A 22,063-nucleotide genomic window follows, 5' to 3' on the forward strand; every position below is an offset into this window, starting at 1 on the left:
CTTTATATGTGGACACCGTAATTTGGATTTCATATAATTTCCCATGCCATGAAAAGTAGTCTTCTTTGGATTTCTTTTTCAACCATATAAAAATATAAAAACTACACTTAGCTCATGGGCTGCACTAAAACAAGAGGCAGTCCAGATTTTGGCCCATAGACCATAGTTTGCTGACCCCTTCCTCTAAAGGTCTTAAAAATAACTTCTATAAAGTTCTAAATTTGAGGACATTTATGTATTTATTTAACAAGCAGTTATGCAATTAACAGCACTTCATATGTGCCATGCACTGTTTTAAATGCCTTGTAGATGTTAATTTAATCCTCACAATAACCCCATGAGGGGGATACTATTTACCTCATTTTGCAAATGTGTAAATTGAAGCCCATAAAGGTTAACTAGCCAGCCCAGAATCACACAGCTAATAAATGGCAGACCCTAGGTTTGAGCCCAGAGTACCTGTTCTAATCTAGCATGATATGCTGTGTCTCTTAAAGAATTTATAATTATTGGCTTTATAGCCTAAAGGAATTTTAGAGATTAATCCATGCCTACTACGATGTCATTTTGTAGACTCATTCTCACATACCAGCTTTATACCCTTTGTGATTCAAATTTGTGCCTCAGTGAAATTATGGATTGCTACTTAAGTACTTTCAGCCTCTCTTGTGACTGCCTAAAAGCTTAGTCTTAAACCCCACTGATCTCAAGGGTAATCCGTCTGCACAGGGTGGGGGCTTAACTGTCACTTACTGTTTTATTTATGTTAGCTGTGAGCTCCTTGAAGGTAGGAGCAGTAGTATCAAAATGTTTCCCATCAAAAAGAAATCTGTTCTGGGCATATCTTTTGCTTTCTTTAGGAACACCCGTCTGAGATTACTCCCAGCTCAGATTTTGCCCTGCTGCTTTTCCTGCTTGAATAAGCAGCTGGTTGTTGAGCCACACCTGCCTGTGACAGGGAGTAAGATTTGTGGTGTCATGCTACACTATCCCTGTTGATCTAGAGATATCACCAGGGCAGGGCTGGGAATGGAAAGTTTCTCAGGCTTTCCAAGGAAGAATATGGGAAGGTATGGGTACATGTGTGTGTTAAAACAAGTTGGAACTTAGGTAGATGCAGCGGTGCTCGAGGCTTCTGGTTCCTTTTGCTTAGTTATAGTCTTAGTCTCTGCTAACCAGGAGGGACATCAGAGCACATCAGGTGAGGGGTTCGTGGTCCATGGGGATTCTGCAGTTATTGCAAGGGGCCCTCATCCACGTGCACCTCTCTGTAGGCCAGATAATGGTATGTGCGAAATGTGTATCCAGTTACTTTTCAAGTGTACGTGGATGTCATCAAGGTCAAAAAGAAAGCTCAACTGAATCCATGTAAGGCCACTGCTGTTAACTAACTAGCTGTTGAGAAATCCCACCCAGTTAAAGCCCCTTGTTTGCTGATGAAGAAACTGAGGCTCAGTGAGGGGGAAGAGATTTGCTTGGGTCATCACCTGGCTTGGCAGCTGGCACAGTTTGTATGTACCATGTGACTCGTCCTTGCCGTTCCCCCTGTGGTGCGCACAGATAAAGATATTGGCAAGTATTTTGACCTTTAATGCTGCGCTGTACTTTCTAATATTGTCTAATGGAGTGGTTGCAATAATGTTTACCGGTATTTATAGTGCTTCTCTTGAGAATCTCAATTTTTTTTACTGTCTTCCTTTCCATGCTCCCATAAGTGAAGTCTTGTATTCCAGCCTGGAAACCTGAAGCATAGTAAAATTGGGCAGCTTGTCTATGTCTATAGTAGAGCTGGCCCTGAAATTCATAGCTTTCATCTCTTGACCAAGGTTCTGTTAATCAGACTGAACTTGTGAAGATCTCAGTGTTTTATGGCTGTCACTTTAAGCTGGGTGTAACAAAAACTTTTGTTAAATCTCCAGTAAGTGCCTGGCACTGCTGGGTGTTTCATATGTCTTGTATATCACCTAATTTAATGAGGCCAGCGTTGCCATTCTGAGGCCCTCTCAGAAAAAGCTAAATAGCTCCAGTCCACTCCAAGCCCATCCATGCAGTCATTTGTTTATTCATCTCTTGACCATCACGGCTCACCTCTGTCAGGTTTGCGAATGTGCCTTTGAGTAATATCCAGTTGGTGGCCAGGCTGGGACAAATCACAGATTCATCCCTCCAAACAAGACCGCGACTGGCGGCCGCATCACTTTGGTCTGTACAAGACAACAAACACTTCCTCCCACAGAAACTTCAGGAATGCAGAGTGCCGCAGGTGACTTGGTCAGATGACATTCATGTCAACCATCCTCGTACACCTTGAGGATTCGGGTGGATAGGGACGATCTCGTTTCATAAGCTGGGAAGGCCTGTCTGGCGGCAGTGTGCACCGCCCCTGCCCCTGCCCTCTCTACCTCCAGACACCCCCACCACCCCCCACCACCCCCCGCTTCTCTTATTTCCCTCTTCCTTTCTGTACTTTCCTTCTCTGTCTCCTTTGCAGATGCGTCCTCTACTGGGTGCTGTTTAAACGTCAAACTTCCTCAGGGCTGTCTTACGCCCTCATCACACTCTGAGCTCTCCCTTACTGATGTCTTTTTTGTCTTCACACCAGTGACATCCAAAAGTGTCGGTTGAGCCTAGACTCATCGCTGTGCTCCAGACGTACTCGTCCACTTCCTTCATAGCACCTCCGTTTGGATGTCTCCCAAGCGTCAGTGTCAGCTTGTCTAAAACTTGACTCACTCTTCTGCCCACAGCCTAGCCCTTCTCTGCCCTTCCTGATCTAAGTGAACGGCACTTCCAGTTCCTGCTCTGCCTGCACGGAGTGGCCTGATCAACTCGGAGATCCTCGCTTTGTGCTATTCCCTGGTTTCCTGACACTCTTAAAGTCAAATGCGGAAGTTTGGAGGGCCCTGTCTCCTTTTCCAGCTTCTTTCACGTTACTTTCCTTTCCATATCTGTATATCTGAATCACGGAAGCCACTTTGATTTTTAACATTTACCAAAGGAGTAGTTTGTTCATGATTTTAAAAACCAAGTACAGTGGAGTTGCAACACATGTGCATTGACTTTTAGAACCTAATCTTTCTCCCTTTAAAGTAACTCCATTAGCTCTTAATTTTCCAAACAAAACTGTTAACACGTATTAAAGTTACCGGGGCTTAATAATAAAAGCAGCATGGAGGAACCCCTTAAGCAAGCAGGAATCTTTCAGTTTCAGTCGTTAGATCATAAACGGAACCTCTGCTCAGGAGGTTCTGTATCCACTCTTTGTAGAAGCCAAGCGGCATGAGTGCTGAGTCTTTGCTGCAATTTTAGTGGAAGTGGTTTGGGCTTTCCAGTTTGAATTGATTTTTTTTTTCTTAGAAGCACATTTGGAGGTGTAGTATGCACCTAGGAAATCCTGCGATTGCCCCTAATTTGTTTGGTAGATGCTCATCATTGCAAATCATCCCACAGCGGTTAAGTGGCCGGTGCTGGCGGTACACGTGCTGATTAAGTGGTAGTGCGAGCATGGTACTCGGAGTTTGTTGTGTGCCCAGAGACCTAACACTCCGATCCAGCCGAGGCAGCTTCCATGTGTGCTCATGAGTTTAGCTTTTTTAGTCCAGAGCGTTTCATTACAACATAGATTCATTTCTATCCTTCGATCCTATCCTGCACTTCGAACCTGGCTCTTCTCAATACTTTATATTTACTATTTGGTTCCATTTCATCGATAATACTTCATGATTATAGTAGGTATTGTCTCAGAAGTAGGTAGAGCAAAATGTGATTAAAGGTAGGCATGTGTGCCAAATAGCCTAAACTTTTATGACCAACCAATTACATGTTGCTTACTGCATTTTTTTTTCTAAATTCTGTTATGCCTGTTCACATTTCTTTGCCACCTTAGGCATGGGGAAGAGGGGGGATTTGAGGCAACAGCACGTAGTCACGGATCAGTGGAGAAAGTGGCCCTTGCGTTGGCCTCTGTAATTCAAGATGTTAACATAGAGAACACACTTGTCCTCCTATATAAGCCATAGCTTACAATATTAGATTTACCAGTAATAAAAGAATATTTTGATTTCCCATTTGCTTTGCACATTTTTTTAGAATGAGCTTTTTAGTTTGAGATAATTGTAGATTCCCGTGCAGTTATAAGAAATCAGAGGTACTGTGTATCCTTTCCCAGTTTCCCACAGTGGTGATATCTTGCAGCGCTATGTAGAGTACAAGATCACAACTGGGATCTTGATGTTGATATAGTCCACCACTCTGATTTAGATTTCCTGTTTTACTTTTATTCTCTTGTGTGTATTTGAATACTCTCTATAATTTTGTCATGTGTGTAGGTTTTTAATTTTTATTTTTAAAAATTTCTCAGTTGGCTGAGAATTTGACCCGGAGGAAGTGTGTTATTTACTGAGCCCTCTCAAACTTCACTGGTAAACAACTCAAGCATAATCCCTTCTTTTTCACATAATAGCTACTTAACTTTTGGGCAAGTCACTCAACTTCTAAATCTTGTTTTCTTCATCTATAAAATAGAATTTATAGTAGCTACTTAATGCAGAGGGTTGCTATGAGGACATTTTTAAAACTGAGATTACAAATGAGAGTATTTGGGTTTTTTTTAAAGCTTTTCACAAAAGTGTAATATCTCTGGATTGTAGAATTAGAAGGTCCCTTAATAGTTTTAGAACCAGTGAAGGGCTCCCCCAGACATTCTTAGGTGATAGGCTCTTATTCTTTATGATGAACTAAAATCTGCGTCCCCGTAACTTATCTAGATCTGCCCTGATCGGTGCGATAGCCCTTCTAGGATTTGAGGATGACCGTTGTGCCCTAACCCCCAAATTAGTTTTCAGACTAACTATCCTTTAGCTATTCCTCATAAGATGTAGCTTCCAGATCCTTTCCCATCTTGGTCTCCCTCTTCTAAAGACAAATTTATTTTTCCCCTTAACCAAACACAGAATTCAAATGCAATCTGACTAGCATATCCCAAGATAGGCCTGTCTTCTTTTTAGCTGAGCTTTTTTGGGAAACCAGGTCACCCAGTTCATGCACATACCGCTTGTTCTTTTGTCTTCTTTTTACTTTCGAGATGAAAAATAAATGCATAGAAGTTTAACAGCAAATCGAACACGCATTTTAACTTCCATTTCCTCCTGTAATCTCATTAAAATGATAGTAAGTGGGAGAAGAGATCTCAGCAAATAAGAGATAATGGAATATTGAAGGTTAAAAGCACGTGTGATAAACTCAGTGGGCTGGAGGAACTGAAAGTACCTGCTAGGGAAGAGACTAAGAAGAAAGGGGATTTGTAATGCAGAACCCCGGAATAGCTCCAGAACTGAAGAAACCAAATACTGAAAAAAGGAAGATTAGTTGAAAGTCTGTGTGAAAACCAATCAGATGCCTATAGTCCCTCCCCTACTCTCTGGAGACAGGAGTTTCAGTGTTCGATATTGAACCAGAGGCATACCAAACATAGAAGAAGGAATGAAATACGGAGCAAAACTGAAAATGAGGGCTTGGAGACAAAGTTTTAAATATTGAGTGGTAGGATCATTCTCTCTCCCACTTTCCAGAATTTCTGTAGGCAGGCACTCCCTTGTAAGAGATGGGAAGATCTTTCTGATAAAATTAGCCCCAGAGAAAAAGTTCTAAAGATACTACTTCTGAGAGTCCTCAATAAAATGTCAGATTCTTGCCTGATCACCCTTACGCAAATTCCACAAGTTGACAAGCCTAGTCCCCACCCAGAGCTTTCAAATAGCTTCTAAAAGTATAAGCAGATAACCAAGCATCACGAGACATTTAAAGATAAGCCTCTAACATAAAAGACAGAGACCAAAACAAATGGAAGAGAAAAAACTCAAGAGTAAACAGTTAAAGCACGGAGGAGGAAGAGAAGAAACTTTAACTATTCATATCTTGAGAAAGAGTAGAGAAAATATTGCATTCATGAAAGAGGAACAAGATTCTTTCAAAATAGAAAAAGGAACCTTTAGCAAACAAAAAAGACCTCTTGGAAATTAAAAATATGATAGCCAGTGTAAAAAGCTACAGCACAGAAATATTGGAAGATAAAGTTGAAATAGATTCCTGGAAGATAACCAAATGACAGATATGGAAAATAGGGGAGAACTGAGTATCATTCCAATAGGACCAACACCTGACTAATGGAAATTTAGAGAAAAAATAGAGTATAGAGAGGAGGAAATTATCAAAGAAGTATACGAAAAGGTATTTCCAGAACTGAAATAATGTCTAGAGTGATACAATGAAAGAAAACGAACACCAGAGTACAAACCTTGTGAGATTTCAGAAGGCTGAGAATAAAGAGAAAGGCTTAAAGGTTTCTAGAAAGAACAGTCACATATTTAGGGTTACTATTCAAAATGGCATTAGGTTTCTAAGAGCAACAACCTGGAAGATATTGGACCCTCAAAATTCTGACAGAAAAAAAACACTCCCCTAAAATTTAGAATTTTATAGCCAGCTAAACTATCACCCAAGTTTAAGGATAATAAAGACATTTTCAGACATATTGTATATATGCTCTGTAATATTGTGATATAAGAAGAAATATCTGTTTGGTCTTTGTTCCTGGTTACTTGGCACAGAGCTCTTAAAATTCTTGTAATTTCCTGAGTAGTAGGGGTGAAAAGAGCATCTTTTGTTATAATTTTTGGTTTTTGTTCCTAGTTCCTGACACAAGAGCTTCTAAAAACCCTTGGAATTTTCTGAGTAATAGGAGTGAGAGGAACAATCAACCATACCTGAGTTTATGCTAATGAGGTAACTCTGGGCACCTAGATAGCTTCAAGATGGGGTTTGGTTGCCAGAAGAACCAACCATGTGATTAGAGATTGGAACTTTCAGCCCCACCCCTTGACCTCAGGGGAGCTAATCACCAATGACCGATAATTTGATCAGTCATGCTTTCATAATAGAACCTCCATAAACTTCCTAAGCAGTGGAGTTTGGAGACTTTCTAAGTCAATGAATGTATCTGCATGTAGGGAGGGTGGCATACCCCAATTCCGTGGCAACAGAAGCTTCTATACTTGGGACCCTTCCAGACCTTGCCCTGTGTACCTCGTCATGGCTGTTCTTTTGTATCCTTTATAGTAGTATCCTTTGTAATAAACCAGTAAGAGTAAGTAAACTTTTCCCTGAGTTCTGTGAACCATTCTAGCAAAATGATGAAAGCTCAGGTGGGGTTGTAGGGCAACCCTCCCCTTCACCACCAACTCTAGCCCATCAGTCAGAGGTATGAGTGGCCCAGACTTGCAGTTGGCACCTGAAGCAGGGCCAGTTTGTGGGACTGAGCCCTTAACCTATGGTGTCTACTCTAACAGCCTAGTCAGTGCCAGATTTAAGTCGTAGGACACTGTTGGTGTGGAGAGTTGGAAAATTAGTTTGTATGAAGAAAAAAAAAGAACCCACACATATAGTGCTGTGAGTAAAAACAGTTTACAGTGGACCCTTTCTTAGGAAGCTCTACTAGAAGATGCTGTCCACCAGGACAAAGGAATAAATAAGGAAGAAGACTAAATGGGATCCAGGAAACGGGGTTCCAGTGTGAAACGAAAGGAATTCCCAGGACAGGGTTTCCCGTAGGGATGTCTCAAGAGCAAACTGACAGGGTACCTGACTGAACATATTAAAAGGAGTTTTACTCTTTTTTTATTATCTCCAGGGAAAATAAAAATTATACAACAAATGAAATGTAATCATAGTATATATACCATGGCTTGTCTATAAATAATATTCATGTAGTCCTAATAATGTAACTGTTAATTTAACCAGAATTTGACGATAATTATACTGAAAGATAGAGTAACTGGAGTAGATTGTAAAGAAACAAAATCTTAACTTTCCGTCAAAAGAATTAAATAGATAATGTAATAGCTACCTTTTGCTGAATAACAAATCACCCCTAAACTTAGTGACTTAAAATAACATTTATTTCTTATCTCAGTTTTTGTGGGTCAGGAATTCAGAAGCAGCTTAGAGACCTCTCGTAGGGTACAGTCCAGGCACAGACTGGGGCTCCCTCAGGTTGCCACAGGAAGAGGCCTCAGCCCCTCCTCAAAGGCACCTCTCCTCGCGATGAGTGGTTACCTGGCTTTCTTGGGAGCAAGGGACCAGGAGAGATGGTGAGAGGATATTGACAGTAAGTGCCTTTTATGACGTAGCCTTGAACGTGACATACCATTATCATCACTGCTATATTCTGTCAGTCACAGACCAACCTTGAGACATTGTGGGAAGGGACTGCACAAGAGTGTGACTATCAGGAGGCAGAGGTCATTGGGGGTTATTTGGGCTGACAACCACAAGTAATAACTAAAAGTGAAAATCAAGAAGTAATAGGCACATTACTTAGGTAGAAATAAATACTGGAATAGTTGCCCCTGGGAGCAGGAAATGGCGAGGCAGAAACTGCTGATTTTCATCATAAAGCCTTATGGAACTTTAAGAAATATTTGTATGTATTACTGTGATGTTTTTAAATTATGAAAACTCCCCCAAAGCACACAGCCATTTAATGTCCCCAACCCCAGTTGTAGAGGAACACCTAGAATTATATGAGGAACTCAGAGAATCTGAATCTGATAAGGATCTTTTGGTATTTGGAAGATTGTGTGTGTGATCTTGAAGGATAGTTCACAGGTAATAAACTAAAGGTCATTGAAAAAGAGAGCATAGTGACAGCCTGAGCTAGAATCCTTGCATAAATGTGACGCGAACAGATGAGCATCGATTAGTGAGATGCTCTTGCACCTCACTAATATGGATCTCGGGTGAAGGAAAAGCAGGACTGTTTTGCTCTTTCTGAAGAGTGGGATGTTCTTCAGTGGAGATGCTTATGTGGCTTGGAGCTATAAATGGCAAAGCTTAGAAAGGGAATATCCTTTTGGCAGATGGGTGGAAATCACTTTATAGATCTCGCCAGGCTAAAGATGCGTCAGTCAGTGAGGATTCAACACAAATTGGAGAGTTTGCCTCTGTCACTATGAGGACCATGGTCCTGAGCCCTGTGGGCCACACAGAGCACCCGCCAGTCCACATCAGCCGCCTCCAGCTGGCTGCTACCAGGGTCATTTTCCCAAGAGGAACTCTGGGCTCCTTGTGGTCTACCACAGCCTGGTTGGTACCCAAGGACCCCCAACATTTGTGCCCATGACACCTGCTCTGTCCTGATCCCCGCAGGTACCCCCTATTCAAGTTTGGTCTTGTTTCTCCTCATCTTTTCCTGTCACTAGCTATTTACTTTTTCTGAGGAACCTACTGCAGGAACTCCAGGGTTCTTGGCCAGTTTGTCTGTTTCATCTGCCTTCTAATAAAACTGGGATCAGGACAAAGTGTTAGAGAAACCAGGTCTTTGAGTTGATGTGGGAGTTGGGAGGGGTGCAGCAAAGCCCACCATATAAGTAAAAATTACTGCTCAAGACTTTCAGGCTTACATTTTTAACCATTTTAATACCTCATTAAAATATTGTTTACATTCTTGATGGGTCTCCATGCTAAGCCTTGGCTGTCGTGTAGTGGGATGCCTCCGGTACCATCCCCATGGACAGAGGGTTAAGCTGTGGAAGGGGCAGGTTGGGTCTTTGTGTTTGCATTCCTCAGTCTCTATCTTTGTTTTTACTTTTGCCCACAGATTGGGGACCACAAATTCAGTGCTCACCGGATCGTCTTAGCAGCCTCTATCCCGTACTTCCACGCTATGTTTACAAATGACATGATGGAGTGCAAGCAGGACGAGATAGTGATGCAAGGAATGGACCCAAGGTACCAAACCCCTCCATTAGGTGTCACAGGCTGCTCCCAGGTGCAGCTTCAGCCTTGTGCCTGGTGCCATTTGGAGCCTGCAGCAGGATACAGTATTTGTATCTGGCATGTTCCACACACATAGTAGGTGATTAGTTAACAAATTAGAGCCTCAGCAGGTGACCTGAGACAGTTAAAATGAGAGTTTTGATGTATTTTTACTCTGTTAGAGTACATATTTAATAGGAATAAGTTTAAGATACTTTTTTTTTTAGCAAAGACAGGTACAAAGCTGATGGTATATAATCCTGTGCACTTGTCCGTGCTAGCCATTCTAACTGGCAAAATAGTTTTTCAGATAAATGTCTTTATTCATTGCCCTTCTCATCCATCTAAAGCAGTGTCGTCCATTAGAACTTCCTGCAGTGATGGAAACATTCTGTACTCTCCAGAATGGTAGCCACTAACCACATGTAGCTGTGAGCATGTGAACTGTGTCTAGTGGGACTGGGGAACGGAATTCTACATTGTATTTAATTTTAATTTTAATGTAATTTCAAATAGCCATGTGAGGCTAGTGGCTACTGTGTGGGCAGCACAGGTATAGAAGATAGCAGAAATCGTCGTTATTTGATGGATGAGAATATTGAAGCCCAAGGAGCTCAAGCTCAAAGGTTATCTCATCTAAACATCTTTCATCCAGGACAGCCCTCCATAACAAAGAATAACGTTGACTCCATATGTCTACAGTGTTGAGATATAGAAAGTCTGCCCTACACCTATAGTAATTTAGGGGCAGGAGGCAGTAACATAACTCCTGAAATCACATCGTTTAGGCACTTAAAGTTGTCCTTACATCTAAAGTCACTTACTACTAGAACCTCTTCGTGGAAATACTTTCCTGATTTCTGTCTGAAGACTTTATATAAACATTCCATAGTATGCCTTTTGGGGCCTTGAAAGGAAAAAAGCCCTGTTTATGTGACTTAAAAGATTTTGCTGCAAGTATGTGAACTGAGGCTGCATATTTATATCCAAGGGTCCCCTGTATACCTACTACGTGCCTGGCCTTGTTCTGGGGTCTGGGAATGCAGCAGCAAACATGACACACAAGGTGACTCAGGGCACTGATATCCTCCTTGGAGGAGAGACATTAAACAAACCAGTAACTCTGCAACACTAGCCTGTAATCTGTCATTTATTGCCTAACTTCTTCATCTCACGATGGTGAAAACTAGGGGGAAAGGAGCTTGGGAACTGTGGTACCCACTGAGTGACTGAAGGTGATCTGCCCCCGGACACCGAGAGGGTTTATACACCCACTGCAAGGCAGAAGTCTCAGGCCAGGTAGTTGTAAGGAAAGACACAGAAGTGGGTCTCCAAGGGCTATTGTACACTCTCTTCTCTGGGTCAGTATCTGAAAGAGCCGTACTAATCACCATGCACGGTCCAGGTGCTGCCTTTAGCAGGGGTAGACCGAGCACCTGTAGTATGTGCTGCTGCAGGCACTGAGGTATACCATTGGGAAAACAGAAAGCTTCCTAATAGCAGGGATCTGGCAATAAACATACACACATGGAATGGCTAGGAAGGGAAAGTGATAACAAAAAAGTAAAGAGTAAAGGCTACAAATCATGGTGGGCGGTCTGCTATTTCAGGGCGATCAGGGAAGGCCTCTGATGAGGTGACATTTGAGCCAAGACCTTAATTGAAGTGAGGGAGTCAACCATCTAGGGGAAGAGCCCTCCAAACAGAGGGAGCAGCCAGTGAAAAGGCCCTGAGGTGAGAGCGTGTTCAGCATGTTGGACTAGAGTGAGGGGGACAGAGTGGAAGGTGAAGTCAGAGAGATGGAGAGGGGCCAGACCACATACAGCCCTATGAGTGGAATTCGGATTTCATTCTCTGTTGGAATTGGAAGGGAAAAAATGTTGGAATTCTCATTCTAAAAATTTATCCCAAAGAAATAATAATCCAAAAACATTATTTAAATGACAATCAGATGGTAATAGCTATTATACCTACCAGTAAAGGAAATAAATGATAGTATATTTTCATGCCGAAATACTATATAGCAGCCACTAAAAATGATCAACGTGAAGGCAGTGAAGCAACATGGGAAATGGCCTCAAAAGTATTATATGATTATATCCATACAAATTATGCACGCAGGCAAGTAAGGACTGAAAACGAACCTAGAAAAATGACCATCATTGACTCATTCAGTAGTGAGATTGTGGGTAATCGCTTTCTCTTTAGAATTTTCTGTTATAAAATTATTTGGGCAGTAAATACAAGAAGTAGGATGAGTCTAGATATGGCGAAGTAATTATTCCATTCCCATAGCTTCTCAAAGGGCCTGCGCTAAATGGGTTTCAGAGTGGGGCCCATCCATTCCCCAGGGAGTGACATCAGCTCACCGGGGGCCTGAGTCTCCTGTGGCCTGTCTCTGAAGAGCATCCTTCCTCTTTCCTCTAGCGCCCTGGAAGCTCTGATCAACTTTGCCTACAATGGCCACCTTGCCATTGACCAGCAAAATGTCCAGTCGCTGCTGATGGGGGCAAGCTTCCTGCAGCTGCAGAGCATCAAGGACGCCTGCTGCACATTCCTTCGAGAACGGTGAGGTGATCGGATGGGCCTGGCCTGGAGTGGAGAGCGTGGCCATTTTACTTGCTGAGTCTTTGGGGCACACAGTTTTATGAAGAGAGTGAGCTGGGAAGGTTACTCTATAGAAATGTCCTTTCTTGAAATCCGTATGAAGCAGTACCCAGTTCTTTGGGTTGAACCTTTGAGAAACATGACTTAGGAAGCCCCGCCTGCACTCTCCCTTGGCCTGACTCGTACCTCTTCGTCTGGTCCTCTTTCTCCAGTCTGACCAGCTGCTGATTCAGCTGACTGTTCTCACCACTGGTTTATTCAGTGCTCCCTGACCATTCCACAGACATCTCCATCTCTGTTTAGCTCCTTCCTCCTCCTTCAGTTTCTTGATCTTTGTTTTCCCTTCAGCTCTTTAAGAGTCCCCCCAAATTTTATCTCCTGGAATCCTCTGTCCCCTTGTCCCCTGGGAGCAATCATTGTAGGCTTTTTTAGGGTAAAGACCATGGATTATACCCCTACCTATGTCCAGCACTTGGCAGTGACCTCACTGAGCAGATGAGCCTCTTCTTCCCCCTCAAGAGGCAAAAAGCTCTTGGTCTAGTCAGAAAATAAAAACCGCCTTTTAACCACTAGAGGCTTTTGGGGGTGAGGGTTAGTGCTGGGCTGCACACAGGCAGGGAGAAACCAGAGCAGCGAGCGCCTTATGTGTGTGCTGCTCTCTAATGCCTGGTCTCCACCCGAGCACTCCGATCACCAGGTCCCTGGCCTGAAGGCCAGCATCCTTCCCACTGCAGATCTGCCCTTCGAAACTTATCCCCTCTTAGAGCTGACCCCTCCCGCTCCTGTTCCATCTCCACCAACCCAGCTCACTCAGCAGTTCTGTGAACCTCACCTGCGGCCCACCCACATCCTGCCCGTATGATGTTTGTGGATGTCACTGAGCACTGCTGGGTGTGCAGGCAGTCCTATAAACCATGGTCACAACACGTCACATGCAGGGGACACTCTGCTGGGTGTGGGTGAGTGGTTTCATCGTGAAGGAGGCGGTCCCATTCCGGGTTTTGCAAGCGGAGGCCAGGTGGTGAGAGTGCAGCCCCGGAGCCTGGCTTGACCCTGCCCTTGACGCCTTCTGGGGCAGGCTGCAGGGCTGCATGTGGGCGTGTGGGGCACCGCTGTCTTTCCTCGTTTCTGAGCTTCGTAAGGACACAGACTGGACGTGGTTCATCTCTGTGTTCCTACAGAACTTGGAGAATGGTTAAGTAGGCACTCTGGAAAGGATTAAGTTGGCCACTCACAAGGGGACAGCAGCTCCCCCTAGGGGCTTTGGAGGTCATCACTGTCAACACTGGATCCAGGCTGGTACAAAGTCGTGTCACCTAAAAAGATGCTAAGAAAAGTGATTTTTTGGCCAAGGCAGTTTCTTCACGCCCCAGTGACATATCCTTCTTAGTTTCTCTGGCCTCAGTTTTCCATCTAAAAATGAGAGATAACTACTTGGCAGTGTTCTTGAAAAGGTTCTGGAGAAGGCCTACAAAAGGCCTGGGGAAGTACCTGACTCCCGATGGTGCTAAGTAGGTGATAGCAGCCTGGATGTCATAGCTGGCTGTCTGAACAATTAGACCCATCGTGCCCCTTTCTGTTTAAAAATAGAGAAAAGTGTAAGGGTCCCAGCATTAAGGAGGTCATCTCTCCTCGTGGTTTAAACTCTCATGCTACAACTTCAGTGCCTTCTTGGTGACCAAAGGTGGACACTCAACCAAGAATGTCAACAGGTCCTTCAGTATGTGTTCTAATCTTTCTCCTCTGAGAGCTACATCATAGGACTTTGCAGAGAGCACGTTCCATCTGGACGCACAGAACAGTAGGCCCAGGAGGCAGGGACCTTTGAGGATAATCTGTCTTAATTTTATACCTTTACAAGTTGAGTCCCAGAGAGGCGCCTGATGTCACACAGGGCATTTCCAAAGTTGAAGACAAAGTCTGTTGTTGTTGTTGTTTTTGGTTCTGTGGTTTTACCCAGAACCAACCTGAGAATGATCAAAGATAGCATTCTTTCTTTCTCTCAATTTTTTCTTTTCCTCTTTTCTTATACCAAAAGGCTCCACCCAAAAAATTGCCTAGGTGTACGCCAATTTGCTGAGACAATGATGTGCGCTGTGCTGTACGATGCAGCCAACAGCTTCATCCACCAGCACTTTGTGGAGGTGTCCGCGTCAGAAGAATTCCTGGCCTTGCCCTTGGAGGACGTGCTCGAGCTGGTGTCTCGGGATGAGCTGAATGTCAAATCTGAGGAACAGGTCTGTAGAGCACACTGGCAGACCGTGGGTGGCAGAGGTGTCGCCCTTTGCTTTCTATCCTTTGCTTTCTATTTTTTATTTATTTTGACAAAATGAAGATCATGGTGTGTATGCAACTGTTGTTCATTGTATCGTGCATTTTTTCATGGCAACTTTTTATACATTTTAATATCTAAATAATATTCCATTCATTTTATCAACCTTGCTTTCATTATTTTGGATGTTCGGGTTATTTCCAATATTCGCTATTAGAAATAGTGCTGCTATGAGCTGGAAATAACTTTTGAAAGAGTCTTTTTCTAAAGAAGAGCAGAGCATTGGGGCAGTCGCTGGTGGGGAGTACAAAGTCAGGAGGGGTTTTTTTTCAAGTTGAGAGAAGTTACAATATAATTTGACTGCTGATGGGAATTTTCCAGAGAAGAGGGAAGATAGATAAGGTAGGAGAAAAGGGAGAATAGTTGCAGGAATGAAGTCCTGAGGTGAATGAGAGGGGACATTCACCTCAGGACTACGAGTGTGTATTTGGTAGGCGTGCAGGCTGTTCAGTCCACACACCTAGCTGTAGGGGAGGGGCGGGGTGAAAGGGAGATGCTGGCACATTCTATTGATATTCTCTTTCGACTTGTTTCTATTTTCTCAGCTGAGGATGAGGGAGGAGTATTAGAAATTTGAGGAGAGCTGAAAAGGTATGCTGTAGACATCCAGGACAGGGGAGAGGAAGTGGATGATGCTAAGGAAGTAGATAGGGCTTGATAGGAAGCAGGACCTGATGAGATCAGTGGTCACAAATTTAAGATAAACTGGTCAGCTCCATTGTGCATTTTCTGTCAGCCAAATATACAAGTAAAGGTACAGAGTAGGAGGTGAGTCTCCAGAATAGGGATTTTTTTTTTCCCAAGTAAGTGTGATTAAGGGAGATAGGTGCATAGTATGGGAATTGAGGGCACCCGCATAATAACCCAGGGGGCCCATGCTGGATGAGAGAGAGGTGAGGAAATAGGCTGGAAGTGGGGACCTAAGAGGGAGGTTGGGGGAGGGGGAGCATGTCAAAGGCTACTTGGCATCAGTTACTGAGCTGGAAGGATTAGAGGCGGCAGTCAGGTGCTGCTATATTTAAAATTATGGAAGAGGTGAAGCTATTGGCAAAGCAAGGTGTGAGTGATTATAGGGTCCTCTGTGGACAAAGGAAATATCTTGGGGTGGTCAAGAAAAGCTTCAACGAGAGTTTAGGGTGTTAGTAACCAGAGAAGAGCAAAGAGCGATCCTTTCTGTTCAGTGCAGATATGGTGCAAGTTTTTTTAAGAGAATGGTGAGTAAACTCTGCTTTGAGCAGAGGGTGGCGAGGGCTGGGCTGTGAGGTGCACATTTGGGCCTGGCCCTGCAAGCACTGGGAGCACTGCTGTGTCCAGGCCTCTGCCACTTTGGTCAGTGGGGAGGTCCAGCCAAAGCCCATGGCAGGGCAGCTTGGCATATTTGAAATCAAGAGTCCTAGCCTGTCATGGAGCTCTGCTTCAGCAGGAGGAGCCCCAGTCCCCAGGAGGCAAACCACTGGGCTGTTAGTCCCAACTCAGCTCATTTTCATAATGTCTAAAGAGCCCTTACCCCAAATATTAGCAGTAGAAAAGTGGACCCTGAGCTCAGCAGTGTGGGTGCTCGCTCATCTTAGGAGCAAGGACTCTGTCCCTAGCTCTTCCACTAATTAATATGACCTGGGCAGCTCACGTTTATTGGCGTGATACATTTGTAAGGCCTGGAAGGTTTTAGAGAGAGATGACCTTGTGGTTAGAGCTATTAGGGAAGGCTCCATGGAGAACATGGATCTTGAGCCAGACCTTGAAGAAAAGAGCGTGGGTTTGGATGAAGAGAGGATGAGGGGACATTCTAGGTGAAGGGGACAGTGTGAACAGGGGACCAGCCAGCCTGGCTAGAGTAGAGGGTGGTGGGGCGAATTTAGGAGTAGGGTTCAGGAAGAGCAGGAAGGGAGGTAAACAGGCACTTTGTTGCGATGCAGAAAGGAATAAGGAGCCGTTGACGGTTTCGTTAGGACAGCATAATGAAAGCCAGAGCTGTTACAGTAACGAGACTGGACTGAATGGGGTAGCTGGGGAAGTGGAGAGAAAACAGTGCATTCAGGAGAGAAATTGGAAAGATTGAACAGCCCAGGGACAGCCTCACTAAGGGTAGTGGAGGGCTGGAGGTTGGGAAGATCAGGATGTGGCCTCCGGCTGCGAAGAGTTGCCCCTGCAGCTTCCGCTGTCTGTCATGGCAGGTCTTTGAAGCCGCGTTGGCCTGGGTCAGATACGACCGGGAGCAGAGGGGGCCCTGCCTGCCTGAGCTGCTGTCCAATATCCGCCTGCCCCTCTGCCGGCCCCAGTTCCTGTCAGACCGAGTGCAGCAGGATGACCTGGTGCGTTGCTGCCACAAGTGCAGGTGAGCAAGGGTGGGCCTGCACAGGATCCTGCTGCCAAGGGTCTGGGCAGAGGGGAGAACTTGGCCACTTAGGCCATTTCCGTTCAGCTCAGGAGAGGAAGGGTCTGGAGTAGTCAGTCTTAATCCATGGCACACAGATTGATCTGTCTTCTGTCTACACCATGAGCAGAGATATGTGCCGTATGGAGCATCAAAGCAGAAGGGGCTTCCTCCCAAAGTTACCTGAGAATTTTCTAGCATCTCCACCCAGTGCGCTACTGATGAACCTACAGGCATCTATACTGCCTGCCCTGACCCTGTCCACACCAGCAGCTGACATAGTGGTGACTGTCTGGGGCTCCTGTCCCCTTCAGTCAGCAATAGTCAGTGCATTGGCCTCAGGTGGGATTGGGCCTGCATCTACAGTGATGGGCAAGGAGGGGGCCGTATTTACCAGCACATGAAACTTCTGCCCAGAATAAGTCCATGATGACATGGCATAACGGAGCTACCAAAACAACATAGAAGATGGGAGCCCTCCAGGAAGATCGTTGCAAAAGCAGAGCAGCAGAGAAAACTGTTTCTCCTGCAAATTGCTTGTCATATTCACAGCTAGTTCAGTGGCTCGATGCAAGTGGAATGAAGACGTGTGTCACTTAGGGGTGGAGGTGTGCCCGGAGGTAGCTGGGACCCTGTGACATGCAGTCTCACGGATGCTGTTGAGTTTGAACTTTATTATCTAGGCAAAGGGTAGCCATCAACAGTTCTTAGAAAGGCAGCTTGGACTGAGTGTGGAAGGTGAAATGGAGGAGTAGGGCTGGTGGCAGGAACTTCGTCAGGAGCAGTTGGCTTCTGTTGCCCCAGTCCAGGCAAGAGATGGTTAATTGCAGGGTGTGAGCCACAGGGATGGAAAGGAGCTGGGCCTGGGTAGCAGACAGGATACAGTTGAACCTCTCCATAGTCAGCTATTTTAGGCACCACCCTGTTTTTCTCCTGCCAGGTATATGCCTGTTAGAGGATATTCACTGTGAGTGCAGTAGCCTAGGTGGACTCAACTCGTCTTCTCCCTCCAATTTCGAGCATGTCTCAGTAGCTCTGTATGGTTCCTCCTGGATTCACCTTGGTTCTTTGAGACCAAACCTTCCAGAATTCTTCTCTTCCCGAGTTCCTGCCACAGTTGGAGATGGGGGAGCCAGGCTTTGAAGTGCAAATGTAGACCAAGTGGGGAAGATACTTCCTGTCCTAGCATCTTGCACCTTTTTCCAGGGACCTGGTAGATGAAGCGAAGGACTATCACCTCATGCCAGAGCGCCGGCCTCACCTGCCAGCTTTCAGAACTCGGCCTCGCTGCTGCACATCCATCGCTGGCCTTATCTATGCCGTGGGAGGCCTCAACTCAGCAGGTATCTTGCAACTCCCCCTTTGCAGAGCCTTGTCTTGGACTCCGTGGACAAGGAAGCACCAAACAACCTAGCCTGACCCTGCTGTTCCTCTCCTCGTGTGTCACCGCCCCTCACCCATCCTGATTTTATGTAATTGTTCTGCAGTTAGAGCACGTCAGGTATTAACACCATTGAATATCAGAGCTAAAGAGGCCTTTAGACATCCTTGAGGGCTAGGCCCCTTACCTTACAGATGGGGAAATTGAGGCCTAGAGAACTTCCACCATGTTCACACAAGTTTTCAGCAGAGCAAGGACTCGGTCTTGGGTCCTGGTTCCTGAGCCAGAGCTCTTTCCCTGATGTCACATTGGCTGAGGGATTGGCTCAGGCCTGGATAGGATATAGTCAGAGACCCAGTTGTGTCACCAGGCTGATCTCATTTGGTTGTATGGATCCCTGGGGTTAGACTGAGGGCGTCACCATAAGAAGGATGATTCTCCACTGTCAGTACTTTATACTCTTCACCTCTTAGCTCCTGTGACACACACACATGCTTTACGGTTTGTGTGCTGTTGGCAGGTCTTGTGTCACGCAGTTAAGTTTTCAGGGAAGGTCTGTGGGAATCCCTCCCACCCTTCCCGCCCAGGCACCATTGCAGGGCAGTAGAGGTTTAGTAGAGAGGGCAGTATGGACACCTGATTCCTGGCGGTACAATGGCACAGGGAGGTGTCATCTCTGATGTGGAGGCCAGGCCTTTTCACAGTGCCAGTCCAGGTTTGTGGGAGGGGGGAGTTGGTGGGCAGTCTTGGCAATTTTTTAATTGAAAGTTAATAAGAGGTCTAGTTTGTCCTACTCTTTAACCATATGACCTGGTAAAGATAGCTCCTCAACTAGTCGATGCTATGATGTGGCAGGTGCTAAGTGCCCCAGCGCAGAATAAAACAGGGAGGAGGAGTCTTTTATTTGATCCCCACGAAAACCTAATGCAAAGGTAAGATTGGAAGTACCAGTCCTTGCTACTTTGACTACTGCTTATTGAGCACCTAGTCTATTCTAGAACTATGCTAGGTGATTTACCTATTATGTCATTTAATCTACACGGCAGCTCTGCCATAGAAAGTATCTTCATTTCACCTGCGAGGACAGAAGATGGGGATATGAAGTCTCCTGCCCAGGGTCATGGGCTGGCAAGTGAAAGTGGGCATTAGAACCACGCCCTCCCTCTGGGCTTGCCCCTTGCATCGGGGAAGTAACGTATCCACCTGCCTCATCTTTGGTTTAGGCGGTGGAATACCTCATGCAACTTCAAACATTGCCCTCTCTAGAAAGTAAATGCCTCCCGTCTGATTCTGATTTTTCTTAAAGAATTAGGTTTGAGGTTATCATGGCTGGAATTTCTTAGTGAGCCTTCCGGCTCGAGAAATCCTGTGGGAAGAGCCGATAGAACCTAGTCAATCGTTCCATGTAATCAGTACCCAACAGCTGTGATCTAAACGAGTGGTCTCATTTGTTTTAATTTGAGTAGCAAATTTTTATGCAGGTGATTCCCTGAACGTGGTGGAAGTATTCGACCCCATCGCCAATCGCTGGGAGAAGTGCCATCCCATGACAACGGCCCGCAGCCGCGTCGGCGTGGCTGTGGTGAACGGGCTTCTCTATGCCATCGGGGGGTATGACGGCCAGCTGCGGCTGAGCACTGTGGAGGTCTACAACCCAGAGACGGACACGTGGACCCGAGTGGGGAGCATGAACAGCAAGAGAAGGTATTCTGGAAGCCATTTGCGCAGCCCGAGCACACACGCTGAGCATCTGGGGAGCACCGTGCTAGATACACGGGGACACATAATAAGATAAAACACAAGCTGTGGCCTGGGGAGTCCCTGCAGCCGGGCGGGTACCCCCAGGAGCAAGCCCCCATCTGCTTAAAAGATGAGTCATGGCTGTTTGGAAGTCGTATTGTTATTTAAGTGCCTGAAAATATGTATGATGGAAGATTCCATGAAGGAGAGAACCTGGACAGAAACACCGAGAACGGTTCAGGGAAGAGGTGGGATTAACATTGAAAGAAACTCGAACAAGGAGGATTTAACTTTACTAGCGATAAGAGAAAGTCCGAGATGTTTTCTTTACTTCCTTCCCGGATCCTGCCAGGCCTGTGCTTCTGCGCCCCGGGAGCGGTGAGCCACAGCAGTGCTCTCTACTTGGTGACTGGACGGTACCCCAGGCCTGAGCGCACAGGTCTTGGGGAGGCGGACTGAGTCTGCATGTCTCTCAGCACATTCCAGCTGCTTGTTTCCTCCATCACTTGCCTGCTCACATTTCTTGAATTAGTATTGGGATAAGAGGACATCCGAATAGTGCCCGCATTTAGCCTTTTTAGTGCCAGAGTGACAGCCAGCTTCTTTCCTTCCATCCGATGAGTGTGGAGCTTTGGAGAGGGGGCGCAGAACTTCCCCTCTTCTGCCCTCGGAGAGGCCACACTGGGGCAGTGGTGTCTAATGGCACCCCGATGTTTCTCTTCCAGGGCTGACAGAGGAGAGGAAGGCAGTCCAGGCCCCCTGCCCACTTAACCAAAACAGCTCCTCGTTCATCTCTTTTACATAGTGAGCATCCTTGACATATGCCCCACTTTAAGGCCATAAAGTGACATGATTTTTTTTTTTTTTTTTGAAAGGGGCAGTTTGAAAGCCACTGGACAGGTTACTGTTTAAGGGGATTCTTGCTTTGTAATTCCTTGGTGTAAAGGCTTGCCTCACAGACCTCTTTGTCTGGCCATACCTTCGGTTCTCTATTTGTCAGATCTCGTGATCACAGGAAAAATGATCAAGTGACTGCACGTGTGGTGAGGAAAAATTGTGTGTGTGTCCTTTGCCACATGAAAGTGTCACAGCCGTGATACACATTCCACTTTTATCACTGTTAGCGTGTGGCCTTGAACCAGGAGGAATCTGCCTTTGTGCCAATAAGACCAGATGCACCAAGGGTCAAAGTAGGTTTGTTTTGAAGGAAAAAAGTGTACATATAAGATCCGCTCGTGCTGCTTTCCTCCCACGTTGCCACCTCGGGGCCTCCCCTTCCGCTCCTTGGATATTTTGCAGTTTTCTGTGGCCTCAAATGGCTCATTGCTCTGTATCCCCAGCCATGAGAGCCTATTTTGCTTTGACTGCAATCAGTTGTTCTTCCTTGTATGTCTGCTTTTGGCCTACTTCCTAGCTTTGATGTCATGGGGTTTTGGAGCGTTGTCTGGAAGGAAAGCCCTCTGGGCATTCGTCCCCTCTCTGTGGCTAATGGCCTGTTATTAGTAGCATGGGCCCAGCTCCATTTCATCCCCTTCAAATTATAGGCTACCTTAAAATGTTCCCTTCACATTTCTCCTGACATCCCACACAGCTCTCTGTCCTGCCATTTCTGCCTTCGTCACTTCCCCTCCCCCCAGGCTTCCGGGCTGCTCCCTGGCGTTTTCTCGCACAGAAGTCTCGGTCCCGGCTGATCAGCATCCCTTTATCTCTCCACGCTTGTTTTTACCACTTAGCTGATAGTTCATCTCATGGAGTTTTGTGGCACCTCTTAATTCTTTCTCATATTTTTGTTGAACTCCTGTACTGTTACTTGTGT

At 45.5% G+C, this 22,063-nt stretch overlaps 1 protein-coding gene across 3 annotated transcripts in view; it reads left to right on the forward strand.

Moving 5' to 3' along the window:
* The window catches only part of KLHL18 (kelch like family member 18), a 49,012-nt gene that overhangs the window by 19,874 nt on the left and 7,075 nt on the right, over positions 1-22,063 (forward strand). For 2 of the 3 annotated variants that reach the window (XM_039837594.1, XM_039837596.1), the window contains 6 exons: positions 9,656-9,786; positions 12,241-12,381; positions 14,459-14,657; positions 16,927-17,087; positions 18,333-18,469; positions 19,974-20,211. In XM_039837594.1, the coding sequence (XP_039693528.1) occupies positions 9,656-9,786; positions 12,241-12,381; positions 14,459-14,657; positions 16,927-17,087; positions 18,333-18,469; positions 19,974-20,211 (1,007 nt within the window). The remainder of the gene's footprint in view (positions 1-9,655; positions 9,787-12,240; positions 12,382-14,458; positions 14,658-16,926; positions 17,088-18,332; positions 18,470-19,973; positions 20,212-22,063) is intronic. The other variant, XM_039837595.1, reaches the window with a different exon arrangement.

Source organism: Pteropus medius, unplaced genomic scaffold (genome assembly GCF_902729225.1).
Source record: "Pteropus medius unplaced genomic scaffold, Ma_sr-lr_union100, whole genome shotgun sequence".
Lineage (NCBI taxonomy): Eukaryota > Metazoa > Chordata > Mammalia > Chiroptera > Pteropodidae > Pteropus > Pteropus medius.